Source organism: Aquarana catesbeiana, linkage group LG04 (assembly GCF_042186555.1).
Source record: "Aquarana catesbeiana isolate 2022-GZ linkage group LG04, ASM4218655v1, whole genome shotgun sequence".
NCBI lineage: Eukaryota > Metazoa > Chordata > Amphibia > Anura > Ranidae > Aquarana > Aquarana catesbeiana.
Genome location: NC_133327.1, coordinates 657,122,176 through 657,144,761, shown reverse-complemented (window position 1 = coordinate 657,144,761; position 22,586 = coordinate 657,122,176). Strand labels below are relative to the sequence as shown.

The 22,586-nt window shown below is 41.8% G+C and overlaps 2 protein-coding genes across 5 annotated transcripts in view; one reads left to right on the top strand and one right to left on the bottom strand.

Moving 5' to 3' along the window:
* The window catches only part of PIGF (phosphatidylinositol glycan anchor biosynthesis class F), a 39,155-nt gene that overhangs the window by 5,793 nt on the left and 10,776 nt on the right, over window positions 1–22,586 (top strand). For all 3 annotated transcript variants that reach the window (XM_073628493.1, XM_073628494.1, XM_073628491.1), the window contains 4 exons: window positions 1,983–2,218; window positions 4,751–4,842; window positions 7,967–8,083; window positions 11,751–11,859. In XM_073628493.1, the coding sequence (XP_073484594.1) occupies window positions 1,991–2,218; window positions 4,751–4,842; window positions 7,967–8,083; window positions 11,751–11,859 (546 nt within the window). In that variant the 5' untranslated portion in view covers window positions 1,983–1,990. The remainder of the gene's footprint in view (window positions 1–1,982; window positions 2,219–4,750; window positions 4,843–7,966; window positions 8,084–11,750; window positions 11,860–22,586) is intronic.
* RHOQ (ras homolog family member Q) overlaps window positions 17,642–22,586 on the bottom strand; it is a 71,928-nt gene continuing 66,983 nt past the window's right edge. For both annotated transcript variants that reach the window (XR_012244028.1, XM_073628495.1), the window contains exon 6: window positions 17,642–17,902. The gene's annotated coding sequence lies outside the window, so the exon portion shown is untranslated. The remainder of the gene's footprint in view (window positions 17,903–22,586) is intronic.

The following is a 22,586-nucleotide window of genomic DNA, read 5'->3' as shown; positions in this document are numbered from 1 at the left end:
CTTTTATTCCTGTTACAAGAAATGTAAACATCCCTTGTAATAGAAAAAAAGCATGTCTGGACCTCTTAAAATGAGATCTGGGGTCAAAAAGACCCTAGATCTCATATTTACACTTAAATGCAATAAAAAAATACATGTCCTGATGTCGCTTCCGTCATCCAAAGTCATTGAGTCGAGTGGGGGCCATCATTCCCTCACTCGGCTTCCAGCCTCTGAGGTGAAAGGATCGGATCGTCTCCGCCGCTACCAACGGCTCCGGTAAGCGGCAGAGACGACCAGAATGCAGCGGGGGCCATGTTGATGGGGACAAGGGCCTCTTTCCGACAACCCCGGGCGGTGAGTGCCTTGTCCCCCCCACCCCAAAGCGCTCGCTTTAAAGCAATTTTTCATTTCTACTGTTTTACTTTAAGCATCAGTAAAATCACTGCTCCTGTAGAATTTTTTTTTTTTTAAATGTTTGCATTGATCCATGTCCCCCAGGGCAGTACCCGGACCCCAAAACCCTTTTTATGGCCAATAACTTGCATATGTAGTTGGGGTCTAAACCTTTGCGATGTTCGAGAGCTCTGGCGCAAACCGAACTGGGGGGGGGGGGGGGGTGTTCGGCCCAACTCTATGCGGTACATAGAGCTGAATGTTCTGTGTCACTTCAATAAAGTTAAAAAAGAAAAAAGTAAACGGTGTGATGTGTTGTATCCTACAGTGACATGACTGCGTGAGCCCTGGCAATGTGTTGTGCTAAAGAGGAACAAAAAGCATCCAACTAAAGTGGCCATATGTATGTTATTCATTGTTTGTACCCCTAATAGGGCCCGGAAACAAAATTCTTGAAATATATCACTCTGTGTGTAACGCATCAATAATAAATATATGAGTTTCATTTTTTTTATTTAATTATTGAAATAAATTAACTTTTTGATGATATTCTAACTTTTTGAGATGCACCTGTATGTGGTGTAGACTCGGCTATGGTATATGTGGGGTAGACTCGGCTATGGTATATGTGGGGTAGACTCGGCTATGGTATATGTGGGGTAGACTCGGCTATGGTATATGTGGGGTAGACTCGGCTATGGTATATGTGGGGTAGACTGGGCTATGGTATATGTGGGGTAGACTCGGCTATGGTATATGTGGGGTAGACTCGGCTATGGTATATGTGGGGTAGACTCGGCTATGGTATATGTGGGGTAGACTCGGCTATGGTATATGTGGGGTAGACTCGGCTATGGTATATGTGGGGTAGACTGGGCTATGGTATATATGGGGTAGACTCTCAGCTATGGTATATGTGAGGTAGACTTGTCTATGGTATATGCAGGGTAGACTCGGCTATGGTATATGCGGGGTAGACTCGGCTATGGTATATGCGGGGTAGACTCGGCTATGGTATATGCGGGATAGACTCGGCTATGGTATATGCGGGGTCGACTCGTCTACGGTATATGCGGGGTAGGCTCGGCTATGGTATATGTGGGGTAGACTGGGCTATGGTATATGCGGGGTAGGCTCGGCTATGGTATATGCGGGGTCGACTCGTCTACGGTATATGCGGCATAGACTCGGCTATGGTATATGCGGGGTCGACTCGTCTACGGTATATGCGGGGTAGGCTCGGCTATGGTATATGTGGGGTAGACTGGGCTATGGTATATGTGGGGTAGACTGGGCTATGGTATATGTGGGGTAGACTGGGCTATGGTATATGTGGGGTAGACTGGGCTATGGTATATGTGGGGTAGGGCTCTTTTTGGAAAGGTAATTCAATAAGTCAGGATGTAGGAATAACAAAGTTTTTCACTTGTTTCAGTCACAATACTGCAGCTATCTCTTAAAAAAGGTTTTCCTGCCTTCAGATAAAAAGTGGAAAACCAGTGCAAAGCCAGTGCATGCTGCAAAAAAATTAAAGGGAACCATATAAGTACAAAATGAGGTTTTGGTTATAGTACTTTATTTAAAGAGCATGTCTTTTCTATTCTTAGGTGACCCAATGGATGAGACAGAGATCCGGAGACTTGCAGTGGGACATGTGCTGAGCGTCTTGGCTGTGCTGTTCTCCCTGTGTGTCCCACCACTCCTCTTCGATCACTTCTCTGTCCTGGGAACACATCTCACATGGCTGTGCTTCTGCTCTGTCTGTGTCATCGCTGTTAATCTTTTATTACTTTTAACGCTCAAACCAAACCCTTCAACCAAAAGAAGCTCTCTTTCAAACAAGGTGATTAGATAATGTATTTACCTTATCCTAGAGTTCTGCTGTTGTATGATGACTTTAAAGCCTAAAGCGCTAGGTACACGGTGTGTACAGCTCCTTGTCTGTTGTTGAACGAGCATGCTGGAAAACCAGCAGCCAAACGGCGTCTGATCAGTGCTTGTAGCCATTGGCTGCGAGTGCTGACCAGTGTGTTCTAGTGGGGGGCGGTCCCCCTGTCAGAGCACAATAGCACAACGGTGGAGATCTTGGTACTAACATTGGATAGTTAGTACAGCAACCTGCTCCAGTTTTTTTGTGTTTTTTTTTCAGCCCGCAGGGTGGAACGAAAAAAAAAAGCTTCCTGTGTGCACCAGGCTTTATTCCATGTTAATGTGACGTAAAAGTAGAAACTATTGGCAAAATGCTTTTTCTTTCATTTTGGATAAAGGAGGGTTGTAACCCCTTCCAGGTTTTTTTTTCTGCCATCTGTGTCCAATTGGGAACATTTCCCTTCACTTCTTGCTCCATTGCCACAGGAAGTGAGAGGAAATCCCTTGGGGCGCTGCAGGTCACCAGAACTAGTGTCCCCATTGGAAGATTTTCCCTCCATTACTGTTCTGGGGAAAACCCAAAATTTGGAATTTTCTTTTACTTTCTTTTACTTTCACTTTCAACAGTAGTGTTAAAGGGGCCAAAGAGAGAGGGTGAATCTCCTTAATGGGGGGGGGGGGATAATAAAAACCTGACAGGTATTCTAATCAATCTCCACTCTATCCAAAACCAAACAAAACAAAAAAACAGTGCAGCAATATACAGTGTAACGTGTGTAGGTAATCGAATTAATATAATTCCTTGAGAATTAACTAACTGCAATATAAATATAGGTGTTTAGTGTTCCATATATGCTCAATATTCCTCCTGGTGCAAAAAATAATAAATGTCCACAAAAATGAATTTCTGAAATAACTCCGTAAATTGAAACTCTATGGATATTCCTTCTGTGCTCCGATCAGCTGGATTGAAGATTCACCAGAAATCCAGGCTGCTTAAGTGCAGCAAACCCGCGTATCCATCATGCACAGCTTTTGTGTGAACCCAGGCTTGTCATAGTGATTTCAGCCTGGATTCACACCGGAGCAGTGGGGAAACCATATGCAATTCTTTGCATAGCGATTTGAGCCTGTTCATTTTATGTGAGCTCAAATTGCACCTTAAAGGTATCCGTACTTGTTATCGGTGAGTAATTAACCAAAAGTTTCGGTACTCGTATTCACCGATATAAGAATTCAATATCAGTGCAGCCCTAATAGTAACCAATCAGGGTCTAGGTTTTATTGCCAAAGCTCTTACTAAACCCACAACAGTAACATCAGTCTGTATATGCAGTAAAGCATGCTTGTTATACTCAATGTAAAACCTAAGGGGTAAAAAAAGCTGTTTGATCCTGTCTTCTCTGATCCTCCCCCTCTTCCACTGTTCCCAATCCATCTCCTGATAGAACAGAGCCTTTGGAGTCACTCTGCATGTGCTCAGTTTGGTGTGTATTGCTAGAGATTTTTTTTTTTTTCTTGGGAGGGTGCATGTGAGCAGCACAGGGCCAATCAGCACTGTCCAGACAGAGGGTCAGGGGTCATGCATCCTGATAGGACAGCCAGTGCAATATGAAAACTCTACCTACAAGCTTTAACCAGACACTGATAGAAGTCACAAGACTGCTATATACTGCTGATGAAAAAAAGTCTTTATTGGTTTATATTTACTAAAATTATTGCATTTCCATATTCTGTGTTCTGTGGGAGACCAGATATAGTGAATGCAGGCTCCTGGGTTTAGTAACACTTTAATTTAACAACCTGAAGTTTGAAGCTGATTGGATACCATGCAGAGCTGCACCAGATTCTGTGTGCTCCAGTTTTAGTAAATCTCCCCCAATGAGTGCCTTTGGACCCCTTTCACACTTGGGTGCTTTTCAGTCATTTTAGTGCTAAAAATAGCGCCCGTAAAGCGGCTCTCAAGCCACCCCAGTGTGAAAGCCTGAGTGCTGAGTGCTTTCACACTGGGGCGGTGCGCTTGCAGGATGGGAAATAAAGTCCTGCAAGCAGCATCTTTGGGGCGGTTCGGGAGCGGTGTATATACTGCTCCTGCACCGCCCTGCCCATTGTAATGAATGGGCAGTGCTGCCAAATAGCCTGCAAAGTGCTTCGCCAGCGCCGCAACACAGGCACTATTAACCCTTTCCTCGGCCACTAACCGGGGTTAAAAGCACCCTGCTAGTGGCTGAAAAGCACCCCTATAGCAGCGGTAAAGCACCGCTACAACTAACGGTGCTTTACCTCTAACGCCGGCACTGCCCCAGTGTGAAAGGGGTCTTAGTGATCACAAATACCTCACTTAGTGATGCCTTGTATTTCCTGGTTAGGAGAGCCCTCCTAACAATCTACAGTCAATCTGGTGACATCCTCCATGTTTTTTTTCTTGACAGGTTTCCTTTCATTAAGGTTTGTTTAATGGAATATTTTGCTTTTACTTTTTCTAATTTGTTATTCTGTTTTGCAGGTCAATAAACTGTATAGATCCTGCCTATACTTCTTAGCTTCCTGTCTGCTGTTTCATGGGATTATAGTTTTGTATGGTGCACCTCTTGTAGAGTGAGTATTGTTTTCATTTAGCAGTCCTAAAATCATAATTTCCGTACATCACATTTATTCTGTAAACTAGAGGTGCAGAACGAAAAGGAGAGTGGAAAAGAAGCTGCCATGGTTTTGTTTATAAGAAAGTATTCCTTTAAATGCACACAATCCGTCTAGCTACCAGCCAACCAGCGATGCCATGAAAGCTTGTACAGCTCCAGGAATCGGCCTTATATCAATTCCTATGCAGAAATCCCCCTGTATATATGCCTTTATCAGAAAAAAATGTAAACGGGTAATCTTGAGTGCTTCTAGTAGAATATTCAAAGGACGGTGGCGGAGACAAAAATATGAATAACATCTTGCCGACCACCCACAGTATATATATTTCATTACTTTGACGTTTAAAACAGAGTTATGGAAGCAGCCAGCTGACAGAACTCCGATATCATTTTTTTCTGTGGGGGATTCAGCGTCTGCTTAACGTGATCCTGGCAGGAGATTTGCCATGGGATCACTTTTAGACCCCTTTCACACTGGGGCGTTTTTCAGGCGCTTTAGCGTTAAAAAAGCGCCTGAAAGAAGCCTCATCTGCAATCCCAATGCGAAAGCCCGAGTGCTTTCACACTGAGACCCATTTCACACTGGGGCGTTTTTCAGGTGCTTTAGTGTTAAAAAAAGCGCCTGAAAGAAGCCTCATCTGCAATTTCAATGTGAAAGCCTGAGTGCTTTCACACTGGGGCGCTGCGCTGGCAGGGCGTCATAAAAAGTCCTGCAAGCAGCTTCTTTGCAGCGCTTTTGTGTTTTTTCCCCGGGGCTAGGTGCGCAGATGGCCTGAGCCCTTTAACACTGCCAGTGCTGGGAAAATGCCTGAAAAATGCCCCAGTGTGAAAGAGGTCTTAAGCGGCGCTTTACCAGCGTTTTTCGGGCGCTGGCAGTGTGAAAGGGCTCGGGTTTTTACATTGGGATTGCAGATGAGGCTTCTTTCAGGCGCTTTACATGTGTTTTTTATAAAGCTAAAGCGCCTGAAATACGCCTGAAAAATGCCCCAGTGTGAAAGGGGTCTTAGAGGCAGCGGGAGAGGTGTGTGTGTGTGTGTGTGTGTCCCCCCCCCCCCCGGCGCTTTCCAGACGATCCAGGGTTTACCGGAGCCGATCCGGTGTTCTATCAGAATACCGCTACCCATCAGAAAATGCAACAGAAGTGACGTTGCAAACAAAATAGGTTATTGCTATGGTATGTGTTCTAGCATGGCCGCTATGCCTTTCAATAGGTTTCCTAATGTGACAGAATATGAAGGCGGCAGCGGACATCTTCTTACACCCAGGCAAGTCTTCAATTTCACACTTATATTAGCAGTTAATTCACCTTATATACTGAAATAGACTATTTCACTGCGACAGAGTGAAATAGTCATAGTTACATAGTTGGTGAGGTTGAAAAAAGACACACGTCCATCCAGTTCAACCTGTGTGTGTATGTTAATAGTACGATGTATACCCCTGTATGTTGTGATCGTTAAGATACCCATCTAATTTTATAAAATAAATTATTGACTCTCCCCGCTGAGACCACTGCTTGTGGAAGAGAATTCCACATCCTTACCGCTCTGACAGTAAAGAACCCTCTACACAGTATAAGGTTAAACTGCTTCTCTTCTAATTTTAGTGAATAGCCGTGTGTGTTTTTAAATTCCCTTTCACTGAAAAGTTTGTTCCTTATGCTAGAGTCACCAGTACAGTATTTGTACATTGATATCATATCCCCTCTCAAGTATCTCTTCTCCAGAGAGAATAAGTTCTTTCCCCATAGATGAGATCCTCCAGTCCCTTTATTAGCTTTGTTGCCCTTCTCTGGACTCTCTCCAGTTCCAACACATCCTTCCTGAAGACTGATGCCCAGAACTGGATGGCATACTCCAGGTGCGGCCAGACCAGAGTCTTGTAGAGTGGGAGAATTATCATTTTATCTCTGGATTAAATCTCCTTTTTAATGCATGCCAATATTCTGTTCCAGTGATCCAATGTGTGTTAAAATTTTACTCTGCAGGTTAGTCACAAGAAACTGCATCATTCCAGTGGCCTAAAGTTATTGGGACACAACTGTATTTCATGGCAGACATAAAGAAACCTATTCCCAAAAATATGATAAAAACGCACACAAGCAGGGGTTACCTTTTAGGCTCATTTCACATTGTTATGCTGCATTGCGGTGTGTTAACAAACTCCCGTTCAAACTTGTGTTGCATTAAGACAGCCTATTCCTATAAATGGGCTTCCAATGCCTCTCCATGCAGGCAGAATCAGACATGTACCATCTTTCTAAACGCAGCATGTCACAGTGCACACTATGCTCTTTACCTATTTACCTTATTTTCACATGCCAAATGCACTCTCCTTGCAGTTTCTGGTATTGGTAATGCAGACCTGTGTAGTGACATGTCAATTCTGGGGGGTCCAGTTATCCATGTTATCACCCAAGATTCACACAAGATTCTCACAATACCAACCAAATCGTTCTCTTCGTTCCTCCCAAGACCTGCTCGCTAGCGCCCTCGTCACCTCCTACCATACTCGCCTCCAGGACTTCATCCGAGCTTCTCCCATCCTTTGGAATTTCCTACACCAATCTGTCCAACTATCTCCAACTCTATCCACTTTTAGGCAATCCCTGAAAATTTGCTTATCCTGCCCCTTGCCTAACAATTGTACTTTTATTTTCTTCATCAGCTCATCACACACAGTTATTACCTTTTTGTTTCACTTGACCCTCCCTCTTAGCTTGTAAGCTCTAATGAGCAGGACCCTCTGATTTCTCCTGTATTTAATTGAATTGTAATGGTGCTGTCTGCCCTCATGTTGTAAACCGCTGCGCAAACTGTTGGCGCTATATAAATCCTGTATTATAATAAATTTTATACTTAAATCTTGCGTTAAAAAAAAACATTGATAGATAGGCCCCTAAATTGCTTGTCTCCACTCCCATAGACTCCACTGTAACACACTGTGCTGTGACAGACATAATTGCAGTGCATATATGTTTTCTAAACTCTTTGGCTCAGTGATCTACATCTTTTACTAAAAATGTGATTGGTTTGTATTGTAATTTCACTCTCCAGCTGACTCTTCACATTATGTTACAGATCGGTGGGGGAAACCTTCTTTTTTGCGGTCTTGTTGTCATCCTTCACAACGTCACGCTGTCTGTGCATTCTTGGACCAAATTTTCATGCTTGGGTCAGAGTATTCAGTAAAGATGGGTAAGTCGTCATTTTTTAAATCCTTTTCCTGATAGTTACATGCTAAAATAATTTATTTATGCGCATAATCATGCAATATCTGTATTGTCAAATTAAATATAAAAGAGGAATTGCGCAGTGATGTATACCCCAAAACTAAAATTAAACCAAACTCAAATATTCAGCTGCTGAACACCCTGACTTGTCCACCAAGAACAAATACATGTAATATATACAAACAACAAAGTGCAGCGTCATAAGTGAGACTCTAATATACACAATATATCCAAAAGTCCATGCAGCACTGAGTAAAACTGCCACATATATAATCAAACGGGTACAATATTAAACATAAGCACAGTTCAATCCTAGTGCAGCACCAAAAGTGAGACTGCCTAATGGTGATCTTCCACAGATTCAAGCCAAAAGTCTGTGAAACAGTTTTGTATGTACAAAATATGATTCCAGTGCATATACACAAATATTAGTGTCCATGAACTCAGACTGTCACCTCTTCAGCAAATAGCACTACATGACTCCACACGTATAGTGTATGTAAATATATGGACTCATCCCTCTTGAGACCTCTATGTCATAGGAGGTCTATATTCGCATATATATATATATATATATGTGTGTGTGTGTATATATATATATATATATATATATATATATATATATATATATATATATATATATAATATCATGCACCTGTCTCCAACTTACGCGTTGCACCCTCTAGGGGGGCTTCATCAGAGTATTCTGACCTATTTGAGCGCAGAGGAGAAGGATTTTTATTAGGAATGGAGACATTTAGATGCCCTGATTGTGGATGGAGGGGGACCCCTACAGTGGAGAGAAGCAATCATATATGAACAAAAAAAACGCCATATAGATCACCTATGACATAGAGGTCTTACAAGGGGGGTGAGCACATATATTTACTATATATATATATATATATATATATATATATATATATATATATATATTTTTTTTTTTTTATATATATATTTTTCCCTTACAGTGAGGGGAAAAATGTATTTGATCCCCCTGCTGATTTTGTAAGTTTGCCCACTGACAAATGATCAGTCTATAATTTCAACCACCTCAATACTGGCCACTTTCACCCCCTTCCTTTCCAGACCAATTTTCAGCTTTCAATGCTCTTGCACTTTCAATGACAAATTACTCAGTCATGCTACACTGTACCCAAATGAAATTTTTATCATTTTGTTCACACAAATAAAGCTTTCTTTTGGTGGTTTTGCATGGCTGCGCGATCATGCTCCTTCTGAAGGACGTTCAGGAATGTCCACTCAGAAGAAGGAAGCGCCCACCGGCCGTTTTTATATGCAGTGGCCGGGTGGGAAGTGGTTAATGGTAGGTTTATTTTAACAGTGAGAGAGACACTACGCAGTGAAGGACTGAAATCCTGCAGCCCCCACAAGGTCCCCCTGCTCAAGAAAGCACATGTACAGGCCAGTCTGAAGTAATTACCCACTGAGGACATCTAGTGGGCTGTAGTGTTTTTGCACATTCTGAGGACATTTTTTTGCAGCAAGTAGTATATATGCATGTTAATATGTGATATTTGATGGTCACTAAGTAATATTGGCACATTGCACATTTTTTAATATTTGCCATATTTTATTTTTTAGCACTTTAAACAGTTTTTTGGAATATTATTTTGTCACTAGTAAACACTAAGTGGACAGTATATTTTTGACACAATATTAAATGATACAGAAAAGCACGCTACATAGGATAGATATCCTAATTTTGCATATTTCAGCAGTGGTATCATACACAGAAGTTAGCGCAATCCAGTTTTATATTAAACCTGTTGGCCAACTACAAGAAACATCTGACCTCTGTGATTGCCAACAAGGGTTTTGCTACCAAGTACTAAGTCAAGTTTTGCAAAAGGGTCAAATACTTATTTCACTCATTAAAATGCAAATCAATTTATAACTTTTTTGAAATGCGTTTTTCTGGATATTTTTCTTGTTATTCTGTCTCTCACTGTTAAAATAAACCTACCATTAAAATTATAGACTGATCATTTATTTGTCAGTGTGCAAACGTACAAAATCAACAGAGGATCAAATACTTTTTCTCTCTCATTGTATGGCGTCACATGGTGCTATTTGCTGCAAAGCGTTGACTTTCTGTCCGTATAATCCAGTTTTTGACAGTCGTGTAGTTATTTTTGCATTTTTACAACAATACTTGTTATGTAACTGCATCAATACTTTATCTGTAATATTTATACTGCAAATAAGGCTTATTGTGAATCTTTTTAAACATACGTTGAACTTCATGCCCTAAAAAATCTCAGTTAGAGGGTTTGTACATGTAGTAAAGTTTAGTGAACATTCACTTTCCTAAACGAACAGCCTCTAAAACACACAAACATACGGTTTAAGGTTCCTTTGTCTTGTGAAGTTCTAAATGAATCTATAGGAGTGCCAACAGTGACACATAAAAGCAATGTAAGTCCTTGTTCACACGGGTGTACTACAGCACATGTCTACATGAGGGCTGTATTTGCCCATATGGGTGTTCTGTTCAATTCCATGCAGGCAGCACCATTCATGTCAATTGGGAAGCAGTGTCGTCTCACCCTCACCTCATCTCTAGAATATAGCAAGGGTGGGGGGATGATCTGTACTGCACAGAGGTAATCTGGGAATTTGTGGCAGGATGACAGATATTTTTTAATCGAATTTATCAGTCGGGTATAACAAAATGCTGCCAATGTTAGATTTAACAGACCAAAACAGCAAATTAGAGAAGTCCATTATTAAGGTTTACATACATTTTTAAATACTAGCCTCTAACCCAGAATAAGTGTTAATTTTGACATCAAATTTTAATTTCGTTTTAGTCAACTGACATGTTTTAGTTGTATTTTAGTCGACTAAAAGCTACAGTACATTTTAGTCAACTAAAATCCAATGGGTTTAGTTAAATTGTAATGCTTTATGTAAGCATTTGTCTAGAATTTCCAAACTCATTATATACTCCTGGAGTAAAAATCGAATAGGTTATTATTTCTGGTATAAAGGTTTGTACATGCACTACAGACACAGATTTAGCTGTTGTGATATACTGTATAACCAGTGTTAATTTTGACTTCAAATTTCCATTTAGTCATAGTCTTTTGACTAAAATGCCATTTTAGTTTAGTCATATTTTAGTTATTTGAATTGTTTTAGTTTAAGTCGCATTTTAGTCAACTAAAATAGTGTTAATTTCATCAACGAAAATATTTTCATCGACAAAATGAACACTGCCCGGAACAAGTATACAGATAAGGACTGCTATCTAGACCCTGACTTTCTTGATCTGCGTTTTTGTTCCTTGTCAGTGACTGAACGTATTGAAGCCAGAGGGTCAGTATAACTGCCAGGCAACTAGAATTTTCAGGAGGTTGACACACATATTTCACTTAGCAAAGGTTTACTTTAAATGAAGTGGGAGTAAGCTTTTATTGATGGTAGCCCTCGTGGTGCATACATACACACCTACACAGGTTGAACTGGATGGACTATTGTCTTTATTCAACCTTACCTACTATGTAACTATATAACTATGTATATGAAAAACTCAGAGCTTGCAAAAATGCTGCAAGACAGTAAAATGTATGTCTTTTTACATACGACTCCTTTTTCTCTATTCTTAGGGCAATGTCAGTATGGGATCACAGTCTTCAGATCACAACCATCTGTAGTGTGGTTGGGGCCTGGTTGGGGGCGTTTCCTATTCCTTTAGACTGGGACAGACCTTGGCAGGTGAGTCATTCATGCAGATTCTTCAGGACAGTATGTTTGTTTTATGTTAACTGGTACATTGACATTGCTTCTGTCCAATCGGTCATCAATTACTTTTCTCGTAAGTCTACCATTGCATCTTTCTTCACCTTGGCATTTAGTAATTCTTGGAAACATTGTTTTTGTGTTAGCGTAAGTATTATGAACATTGTAAGCAGTTGTCTATACTCGCTAATTCTTTGCTGACCAATGAAAACACTGTTGACGTTACTCAAATTAACTAAGGTGCCCACAGTGGGTACCAGTGTGTCAGTGACCAATACCTGACACTTCATTTGGTCAACAATTTCTGTTTAGAGCAACACCATACCTTAGACTCGGTTTCCACTATTGCGACCCCAAAGTAGCGCGATTTACAGTGCGACTTTGCAATGCGATTTTTGATGCAATGTCATGCGACTGGTGAGAACCATGGCAGAACAAGTTGCACTGAAGTCGGAACAAAGTAGTATAAAAAACCTTTTTTGGAGCCGCTTTGACTTAAGTCGCACCAATTAGAACAGGGACCATTGAAATACATGGATTTTGACTTGTCATGTTGTGCGATCAACTCCCAGTAGTGGAAACAGAGCCTGATGCCGCGTACACACGATCGGACTTTACGGCATACTTGGTCCGGCGTACCTGATTTCGTCGGACAATTCGATCGTGTGTGGGCTCCAGCGGACTTTGTTTTCTCAAAAGTTTGACGGACTTAGATTTGAAACATGTTTCAAATCTATCCGACGGACTCGAGTCTGGTCGAAAAGTCCACTCGTCTGTATGCTAGTCTGACGGACAAAAACCGACGATAGGGCAGCTATTGGCTGCTGGCTATGAACTTCCTTGTTTTAGTCCGGTCGTCACGTACGAATCCGTCGGACTTTGGTTGATCGTGTGTAGGCAAGTCCGTTCATTCGGAAAGTCCGTCGTAAAGTCCGTCAAAGTCCGCCGGGCAAAGTATGCCGAAAAGTCCGGTCGTGTGTACGCGGCATAAGAGTCCTTTCACACAGGGAGGATTCCATTGTGATCAGCTGATCTCCTGTTGATCTGAGCAGAGCGGGCGGGTGACACATCTGTCTCCACTCAGTATCTGCAGAGCGGACATGAGCACACCCTGCTTTGCTCTGTGGGTGGCCGGGAGTAATCGGCCAGCGATGTACCTCTGACTACCTCTGATCCACTGCTCCTAAATGGAAGAGGACGGGGTCCTCTCTCTCTCAGACCTGGAGGTAGCTGGGTGTAAACGGACACAAATCCGTTTACACCCGCCTGTCCAAAGGGATGAATGGACCTTCCAATCAGGTCCACCTGACAGGCAAATCTGATTGGAAAGCCCGTCTGAAAGGGGCCTGAGACCTGCTAACTGCAGGAGATCTCACACTGCATGAAGAACTAATAGGATTTATGTTGGCAAATGCTAATAAAGGGGCCTGCTTCCCGCAGTCCCTGTTCATCACAGAAACAGAAAATGTAGGTAAGCAGGTAAGTACTTAATGAAGAAAACACAGAGCATTAACCCTTCCTTATTCCCTGGAGAAATGTCAAATAATGACATAATTGTGAAACCCTTTAAAAGGCATGTCTTCATGTAGCAGATTATGTTAAGGTATAACTAAAGGCATAGATTTTTAAAGTTTTGTACAGAATGGAAAGGAATTAGAACCCCTGTCAGCTTTTATTGCCATCTGTGTTTCTGTTAAGGAGAGTCACTCTCTCTCTGTTTGTCCTGCTTACCATTATGATTGAAAGTGAAAGTAAAAGAAAATCCCAAATTTTGGGTTGTCTCCAGAAAAGCAAAGAAGGGGGAATCTTCTAAAGGGGACACTAGTTCTGATGACCTGAGGGTCCCCAAGGGATTCCCCTAATTTCAGGGCTTTCCTCTCACTTTCTGTTTGGCTTTGGGACAGGAAGTGAATGGAAATCTCCGCAATGGGATGACGGGAAAAAAAAAAATCTGAGGGGTTATAACCCTCGCTTACTCTATCCAAAATGGAAAAAAAAAAAGTCTTGCCTATAGCTCTACTTTAAAATGTACTGTCTGTTTTCCCAATCTATGAAAGTTTTTGCATATTTTGCAAGGGGTAGTGCTAAGCTCCATGTTCCTTACCTTTTTAGAAAGAATCTCAAATGCTTAGCTCAAATGCAAGTTCTAGGCAAGAGCGCAGCTCAGTTACTAAGACTCTATGTCCATTGGGTAGCCCCACAATTCCAGGCACAACATTTATATTGAGAGCTGCAGCCATTGCCTAACCCTCCTACAAACCAATCACATGGTGTCTGCTGCTTTTTTAAGCCTCATTGTTTGGTTCATCTTGTAGCTTTAAGAGTTTAGGTTGGGGGGGACTAGGTGTCGCTTATTGTTTCTGGGAAGCTGCACTGCAGAGCAAATCAGCTCAGGGGAGTGAGAAATGGCTAGAATAATAAATCATGCATAAAGACCAGTAACAAGACTAACAATTACTTTCTGTCTGTACCATCATCATCATCATCATCATCCCTTCCTAGGATGATATATCTGTAAGTGACACCCAACACTCCCTCAGCTTAAAGTACTGTATGACTGCCATGACACTGCACAGCCATTATTAAATAAACCAACTAAGGTGTCTAACTTTTTTTCAGCAACATTTTTCTAACAATTTCAAATAGGATGGGGGCAAGTCACAATGTTAGGTTTTTACTGCTGTCTGCACCAATTGGGGAGATTTTTCTTTCACTTCCTGTCCCAGTGAAAAACATGTCACCTGGCCAGGTATTAACCACTTCAATATGGGGCACTTATACACCTGACTGCCCAGGCCAATTTTCAGCTTTCAGCGCTGTCACACTTTGAATGACAATTGCGCAGTCATACAACACTGTACCCAAACTTAATTTTGTTCCCACAAATAGAGCTTTCTTTTGGTGGTATTTGATCACCTCTGGGATTTTTATTTTCTGCTAAACAAATAAAAAAAAGACAGAAAATTTGAAAAAAAAAAAATATTTTTTTTTTGTTTCGGTTACAAAACTTTGTAAATAAGTACGTTTTCTCCTTCACTTATGGACACTGATGGGACTGCACTGACGGGCACTGATAAGGCGGCACTAATGGGCACTGATAGGCGGCACGGATGGGCACTGATAGGCGGCACAGATGGGCACTGATAGGTGCCATGGATGGGCACTAATAGGTGACACAGATGTAATGTATAGTACCGATGGATGCCAATCAGTGCCAAACAATAATGCCTGCCAATCAGTGATGCCCATTGTGGGCACTGGCATCCATTGTGGGCACTGATTGGCATCCCTGGTGGTCTAGGGTGGCATACCTGGTGCTAACATCCCTGGTGGTCCTAGTGGCATCCCTAGTGGTCCAGTGTGGGCATCCTCAGGGGGCTGCGCTGATCATTGATCAGCACAGACCCCCCCCCGTCAGAGGAGCAGCCGATCGGCTCTCCTCTACTCGCGTCTGACAGATGCGAGTGTGGAAAAGCCGATCAACGGCTCTTCCTGTTTACATCTTGATCAGCCGTGACACGGCTGATCACGTGGTAAAGAGTCTCCGTCAGAGACTCTTTACCTAGATCGGAGTTGTCAACAACGATCGCCACGATGAGCGCCCCCGGGGGTGTTCAGCGGCTTAATATCCTGGCGACGTCATATGACGTCCGGTCAGGATATTGAAACCACTTTGTCGCTGTTGTTTTGCTATATGGCGGGCGGCAAGTGGTTAAAAGCAGAAGAACGTAACCAGCACACCGTGGATCTCCAACGTGGGTCCAAAGCTTTATTTAGCGTCATATTGTTACAGCAAGAACAACGTTTCGGAGCCTTGCAGGACCCCTTCATCAGGCATTTGATGTCACATGCCTGATTAAGGGGTTCTGCACTGCAGCACCTGATTACATGCATCGCCATTTTTCCAAGAATGTGTGCGTTGGGATTGTGCATTGGCCAGATAGTAAGGAACACATTAGCAGTTAATGCACTTTTTTTAAGTAAAATAGGGAAAGGCTACAACCTCTATATCAGATTTATGTTGCTGTCCTCTCTTGCCCAGTGACACCATTGTCTCTTGGGTACAGGGAGTGAGGGAAAATTTCCCTATCTGGCCTACAGATAGCAAGACACCTGGCAGGATCTACTCCTTCCCTTGGTCTACTTGAATCTTAAAGCTAAAGTTTAATCTGCTCAAATCTGGCCTTCCCTGGTTCCTCCTTCCCACCTCATCAGCATGCTAATCTTTTAAACACAACCTTTCCATTTTTATTACATACTTTTTTATTTTTTATTTTTAAGACCCAGTGATGTTTTAACTGTTTTATAACTGGAGGTGTCTGTGCTTCTCTGTGCAATGCAGTAAGTGTGTGTGTTGTACATAGCTTCTTGAAAACATCACCCTGCCTCAAAATACCTCTCTTAGGCCTGATGCAAGCCTGTCCTGGTTGTTGTGAGGAGTGGGCATTCCTAGGCCATGCTGCATTTGCAAGCGGGCTGCTCTAAGTAATGCCAACTTGTACTGAGCCTCTATGACTAAAATCCAGTAAATGAAAGGGGTGGGCCATGGACGGTAAGACGCGGGAGGAAAGATGTAGATCAAGGGTCTCCATAACTGCGAATCGCAGGCTGTATGTGGTCCCTTGGCACACTATTTCTTCCACTGTCAGCAGAGATGTGGAACTAATTCCCCCACTGATGGGGCACTATTCCTCCCACCGACACCAATGATGGAACTGAATTCATCCCACTGACACCAATGATGGGGCACTATTCCTCCCACTGACACCAATTATGGGGCACTATTCCTTCCACTGACACCAATGATGGGGCACTATTCCTCCCACTGACACCAATAACGGGGCACTATTATTCTTCCCACTGACACCAATGATGGGGGCACTATTTTTTCCTCACTGACACCAATGATGTAATTTATTTATTTATTTTTTTTACTTTCACTGCTTGCTGGGGCATTTTATACTGTCACTGGCCACAGCCCAGCCCCCTTAAAGTTTGAAGGACAGTAAACTGGCCCTTTGTTTTGAAAGTTTGGAGACCCCCTGAGCTAGATGATGCTGGCCCCCAGCCAGGCTCTGTTTGACTTGCTGCAGAATCTGAAGCACATTGTGAGAAGCTTACAGTGTGCAGTGAAATCGGGGGGGGATTATTACAGGAGAGGAGCATGTGCAAGACTGATTGGGGGCTGGAGTTCAACTTTAAGGAAAAAGAGGTCTTTAGCACTTATTTTTAGTGTATTAAAATAATTGCAGTCACAGCACATCAGTTTATATATATATATATATATATATATATATATATATATATATATATATATATATATATATATATATATATATGATCCTCTGGAACTCCCTGCCCCAGTATGTCCGGTCAGCTCCTACCCTGTCTGCCTTTATTCGATCCTTGAAAACACATTTATTTAGGGAAGCCTTCCCCACCTCCACCTAAGAACTGTACTTGAGTCTCCTCCATCAGATCATCCCTTACAGCCACTACCTTTTGTACCACCTCCCCTCCCTTTAGATTGTAAGCTCCATGAGCAGGGCCCTGCTATTTCTTCTGTATTGAACTGTATTGTAAATTCTGCTGTCCTCCTTTTTATTGTAAAGCGCTGTGTAAACTGTTGGCGCTATGTAAATCCTGTATAATAATAATAATTTATTCCAGGGAACCAGGTCTTCAGTTCACAGTTATCCCAGGTGTTTGAAAAGCAGCTGAAAATCTCTTAGGGAACAATAAAAAGTCCACACATAGCTGGTAATAAACACTACACAGATTTATTAGGCATGATAAATGACCTATGCTCATCACATTAGAGATATTCGCACCAAAAAAAAAAAGACTGAGGCACATTGGCGTGATCAAGTTGTGCAGAGGCTTGCGTTGAGGTCATGCCAAGCTTGTCCGGGCGTGAAGAGGTGACACAAATTCCCACAAGAAATCTCCCATACCTCAGATCTAGGCAACTCCGCTTCCTCTTATTAATATTGGCATTGGCTGCTTCAAAGAGCCTTTACTATACAAAAAAAAAAAAAAAGCACACTCTGCATTATACACACACGTTCTCATGCTGGTGAAAACGAGTGTTAACGAAATCACTTCTCGTACCAGTTTTGCAAAGTCTTTTAAATAAGCCTTTAATTAAAACGTCTTTTATTTTCCGTACCCATTGCAATGTAGAAAAAGCAATATTAAAAACACAGTGCCGTTTGGTTATACAACAATAGAAAATAACTTTGCACACTATATAGGAGCTTCAATATACAACATGCAACTATCTAGAAAATGCAGCTGTACAAAAACGCCACATTGGTTTAAATGTTAGAGGAAAACTCATTTATATAAATACTGCAAATACTGCAGCACTTTTACAGTAAATCCAGTTCATCCATGTTTAGAGAGCTACTCGATACTTCGTTCAGGCTTCAGACACTGAAAGTAAGAGCATAAATCAGACTGAGCACACGGGCTGGAAGCGGTTTTCTGAGCAACACAATAGGGGAGGTTTAAGCCTGTTTTGCACGGGCTTCAGCTGGTATAAGAGCAGTGTGAACAGCTAGCTTTGAGAAAGCATTTGCAGAGCTTTCAGCAAGCTTTGTTGAAGCTTTTAGGGTACCATTCAACTCCAGTTTCTAAATGTTGAACACAAATCCTAATGTGGGAGGTGATTGCCGCTTTAAGCAAGCTGCTAGCAGGCTTCAACAGTACTTCAAGCTTGCAGAAAGCCTGCTAGCAGCTTGCTTAACCACTTCAGCTCCGGTAGATTTACCCCTTTCATGACCAGGCCATTTTTTTGTGATACGGCACTGTTACTTTAACTGACAATTGCGCGGTCGTGCGACGTTGTACTCAAATAAAATCGTAGTAATTTTTTTCCCACAAATAGAGCTTTCTTTTGGTGGTATTTGATCACCTCTGCGTTTTTTTTTGCGCTATAAACAAAGAAAGACTGACAATTTTGAAAAAAAAATAAAAAAATTTTTTTACTTTCTGCTATAAAACATACCCAATAAAAGAAAATGTAAAAAAAATCTAATTTCTTCATTAATTTAGGCCAATATGTATTCTTCTACATATTTTTGGTAAACAAAATCCCAATAAGCTTATATTGATTGGTTTGCGCAAAAGTTATAGCGTCTACAAACAATTTTTTTTTACTAGTGATGGTGGCGATCAGCGACTTATAGCGGGACTGCGATATTGCGGCGGACAAATCAGACACCTAACTGACACATTTTGGGGACCAGTGACTCTAATGCAGTGATCACTGGTAAATAATATGCACGGTCACTGTACGAATGACATTGGCAGGGAAGGGATTTTAGATGGCGATCAAAGGGTTAAATGTATTCCTAGGGAGTGCTTGCTAACTGGGGGGGGGGGGTGCTTTGACTGGGGGAAGGTAAAGATCCGTGTTCCCACTTAGCAGAAACACAGGATCAGTACATTCTCCTCTCACAGAACGTTTTCGAACTGTTTCGACAGGTACCCGCTCCCACTTCTGGCTCAGCTCCGGTGAGGACATCACTGGATTCCTCTGACAGGCAAGTGCGCTAATATTAAAAGTCAGTAGCTACAGTATTTGTAGCTGCTGACTTTTTATTTTTTATTTGGGTGGGGCCTGGAGCTCCTCTTTAAAGTGGCAATCAACTGCCATTAGGATCGGTGTTCAACATTTACAAACTGGAGCTGAATGGTACTTTTAAAGCTTCAACAAAGCTTGCTGAAAGTTCTGCAAATGCTTTGTCAAAGCTTGCTGTTCACACTGCTCTTATACAAGCTAAAGGCCGTGTGACAAAAGCCATACTAAGACTGGAGCACACACAATCTGGTGCAGCTGTGCATGGTAACCAATCGGCTTCTAACTTCAGCTTCTTCAATTAACCGCTTGACGACCAGCCACCGTCATTATACTGCAGCAGGTTGGCACGGCTGCACGAATCGCTGTAGGTGTACGTTGTTTTTTTTTTTTGTTTTTTTTTAAATAAAAACCGCAGAGGTGATCAAATACCACCAAAAAAAAATTTATTTGTGGGGGGAAAAAAGAGGACATCAATTTTGTTTGGGTACAGCGTCACACGACCGCACAATTGTCAGTTAAAGCGACACAGTGTCGTATCGCAAAAAATGGCCTGGTCATTAAGGGGGAAAATCCTTCCGGTCCTTAAGTGGTTAAGCTTTAAAAATAAAACCTGGAAGCTGATTGGTTTCTATGCAGAGCTGCACCAGATTTTGCACGCTCCAGTTTTAGCAAGTCTCCCCAATGTTATTTATGGCCCATTAAGCATAAGAAACTAGTCTTGTTGCATTTTCCTTTTTATTCTCCACATCATTTTATTAAAGTATTACGCGTTACATTTTAATACAGTTCTAACCATCCCAGCAGTGTTGTGATGGGTCACATTGGAACCCGCTGCACTAAAAAAAAGTACTACATTCAGTACGGTTTCCAGCGCATACCTCAGCAACACTGTGGTATGAACTGAAACCATTGCAATCAAGGCATTTTCCCTTGTGTCTGTGTTGCGACTGTGCTGGAAATAGCTGCCAACGCAGCCCCGCTGCATCTGGTGTGAGGCACTAAAGGTAAAGAGCATGTTCACTTTTGCAAAGTGAATTGTTACTTCATTTAGTTAACAAAGTGAAGCTTTTCTAACTTTCTGATGTATTTTTTTATTTATTTCTTATAGGTACTTCTATAGTGCTGTCAATTTACACAGTGCTTTAAATATATATACATTGTATATTCACATCAGTCTCTGCCCACAAGGAGCTTAGAATCCTATTTTCTTCAATTTTTTTGCACATGATTGGGTATTCTCAGCAACGTAAATTTTCACTTAGCTTTACCTCACTCATTCAGAAAAGATGAATTAACACCATACACCCACTCCACCTACCCCAGTGATGGCGAACCTTGGCACCCCAGATGTGCAGAGTGCATGAGCACCATGGGAAATGTAGTTCCAAAACATCTGGGGTGCCAAGGTTTGCCATCACTGACCTACCCCATCCCCACTCTACTTACCTCCGTGGATGCTGAGCTATCAATGCCACGCAGCCAGTCTGGGGATTTGAAATGTCTGCTCTTCTCTGTGCAATGCTTCTGGGATGGATCAGAGTGATCCTTTGGCTAATCAGAATCGCTCTGATCTATCACAGAAGCGCTGCAGAGAAGAGGAGAGATTTAAAGGCCTAAAAGTTCACTTTTGGAACATGTTACATGTTCCACCTATATTTAGGATGGAACATGTAAATGTGTTTTGTTTTTTTTGTTTTTACCTGCAAAAAAAGATGCATATTTATTATTTTTTTATAAGGCTCTGTGCACATGCGTTGTTTAAGGTTTTAAAAGCTGTAAGGTTTTAAAAGTGGTATTTTTTTTTCTGCTCCTATAAACTAAATAGTATCCTATGTGTGCATGCGCACTACTTTATTAGCATTTTTTGAGCTTTAGAATCAAGAACAACTTGTGACATCACCAATCGGGCATGCTGGGTCAGTGACGTCACAAGGTGGTAACGTCACCGGGTGGCCACGCACCTTAGCAATTTAAAAACCGTCAGACGGCAGAGGGGAGTATTCAGTGCAAGCGGAGCTATTTTTTCTTTTATCAGGGTGGGTGGTGGGCGTTGTGATTGACAATGGATTTACATCGAGGGGATATTGTTTTCATTTTTTAATAAAGGAATTATCAAAAACTTCTTTATTTCTTTTTGACACTTTTTGGTGAATGAGTAGGCGTACAATGCCCCTACTCATTCACACTGAAGGGGGTGGGATCTGGGGGGCTCCCTTTGTTAAAGGGAGCTTCCAGATTTCAATAAACCCCCTGCCTCCTACAACCACCAACCAGGTTTGTGGGGAAAAGTCCCTTGTCCCCAACATGGGAACAAGGTGCTTTAGGGGGGTGGGGGGCTCGCTCGCACACCCCCCCCCCTTCCTTTTAGTTGACATTCAGCTGATGAGTCAATCGTTATTAAAGACGCTGGCAGCCCGCCCGCTCCTTAATGAAAATGCTACCGCTCCTAAACACTTGTAAATGCTCCCAAATGCTGCAAAAACGCTGGCAAAAAATGCAAAATATTAGCATTTTTTAATCATCTAGTGTGCATGGTGCCTAAAAGGTGAACTTATCTTTTAAAATCCCTGAAACACAACACCAGCTGCGTGTGCACTGACAGCTCTTCACCCATGGAGGTGACAGTAAGGATTGGGGGGGGGCCGTGTTTTCATTTTTTCTGAAAAGTGAACTAATTCTTAAACCAAAGTAAAAATAACTTTGTAACATGAACATGCTCTACTCCTTTAGTAAAACCCCCATTGTTAAATCTAATAACATTTTATTCTCATATTCTTTAACATAGTATAACCTTTGCTTTATGTTTAGTGGTCCTTTCAAGCCAGAAGGTTAATAGCTGTACAAAACTACAATTTACACCTATGCTTTCTCTGGAAACAACTGAGCATGATGGTAACGACTAGCCGGGGGAAATCAATTTGCAGTATATTATTGTGAATTTGATTGAATAGATGCACCTGCTGCCCTGTGCACAAAATCAAATGAGGATATACTAGTGCAGCATATCTTTCTCTTGGCACTGGTAAATATAAAGTTAAAAAAATGTCGTTTTGGCTGGCATTCAATAAGGTTGATTGAATACCACAGTCAAATATGCTGATAACTGAAATTACTTTGC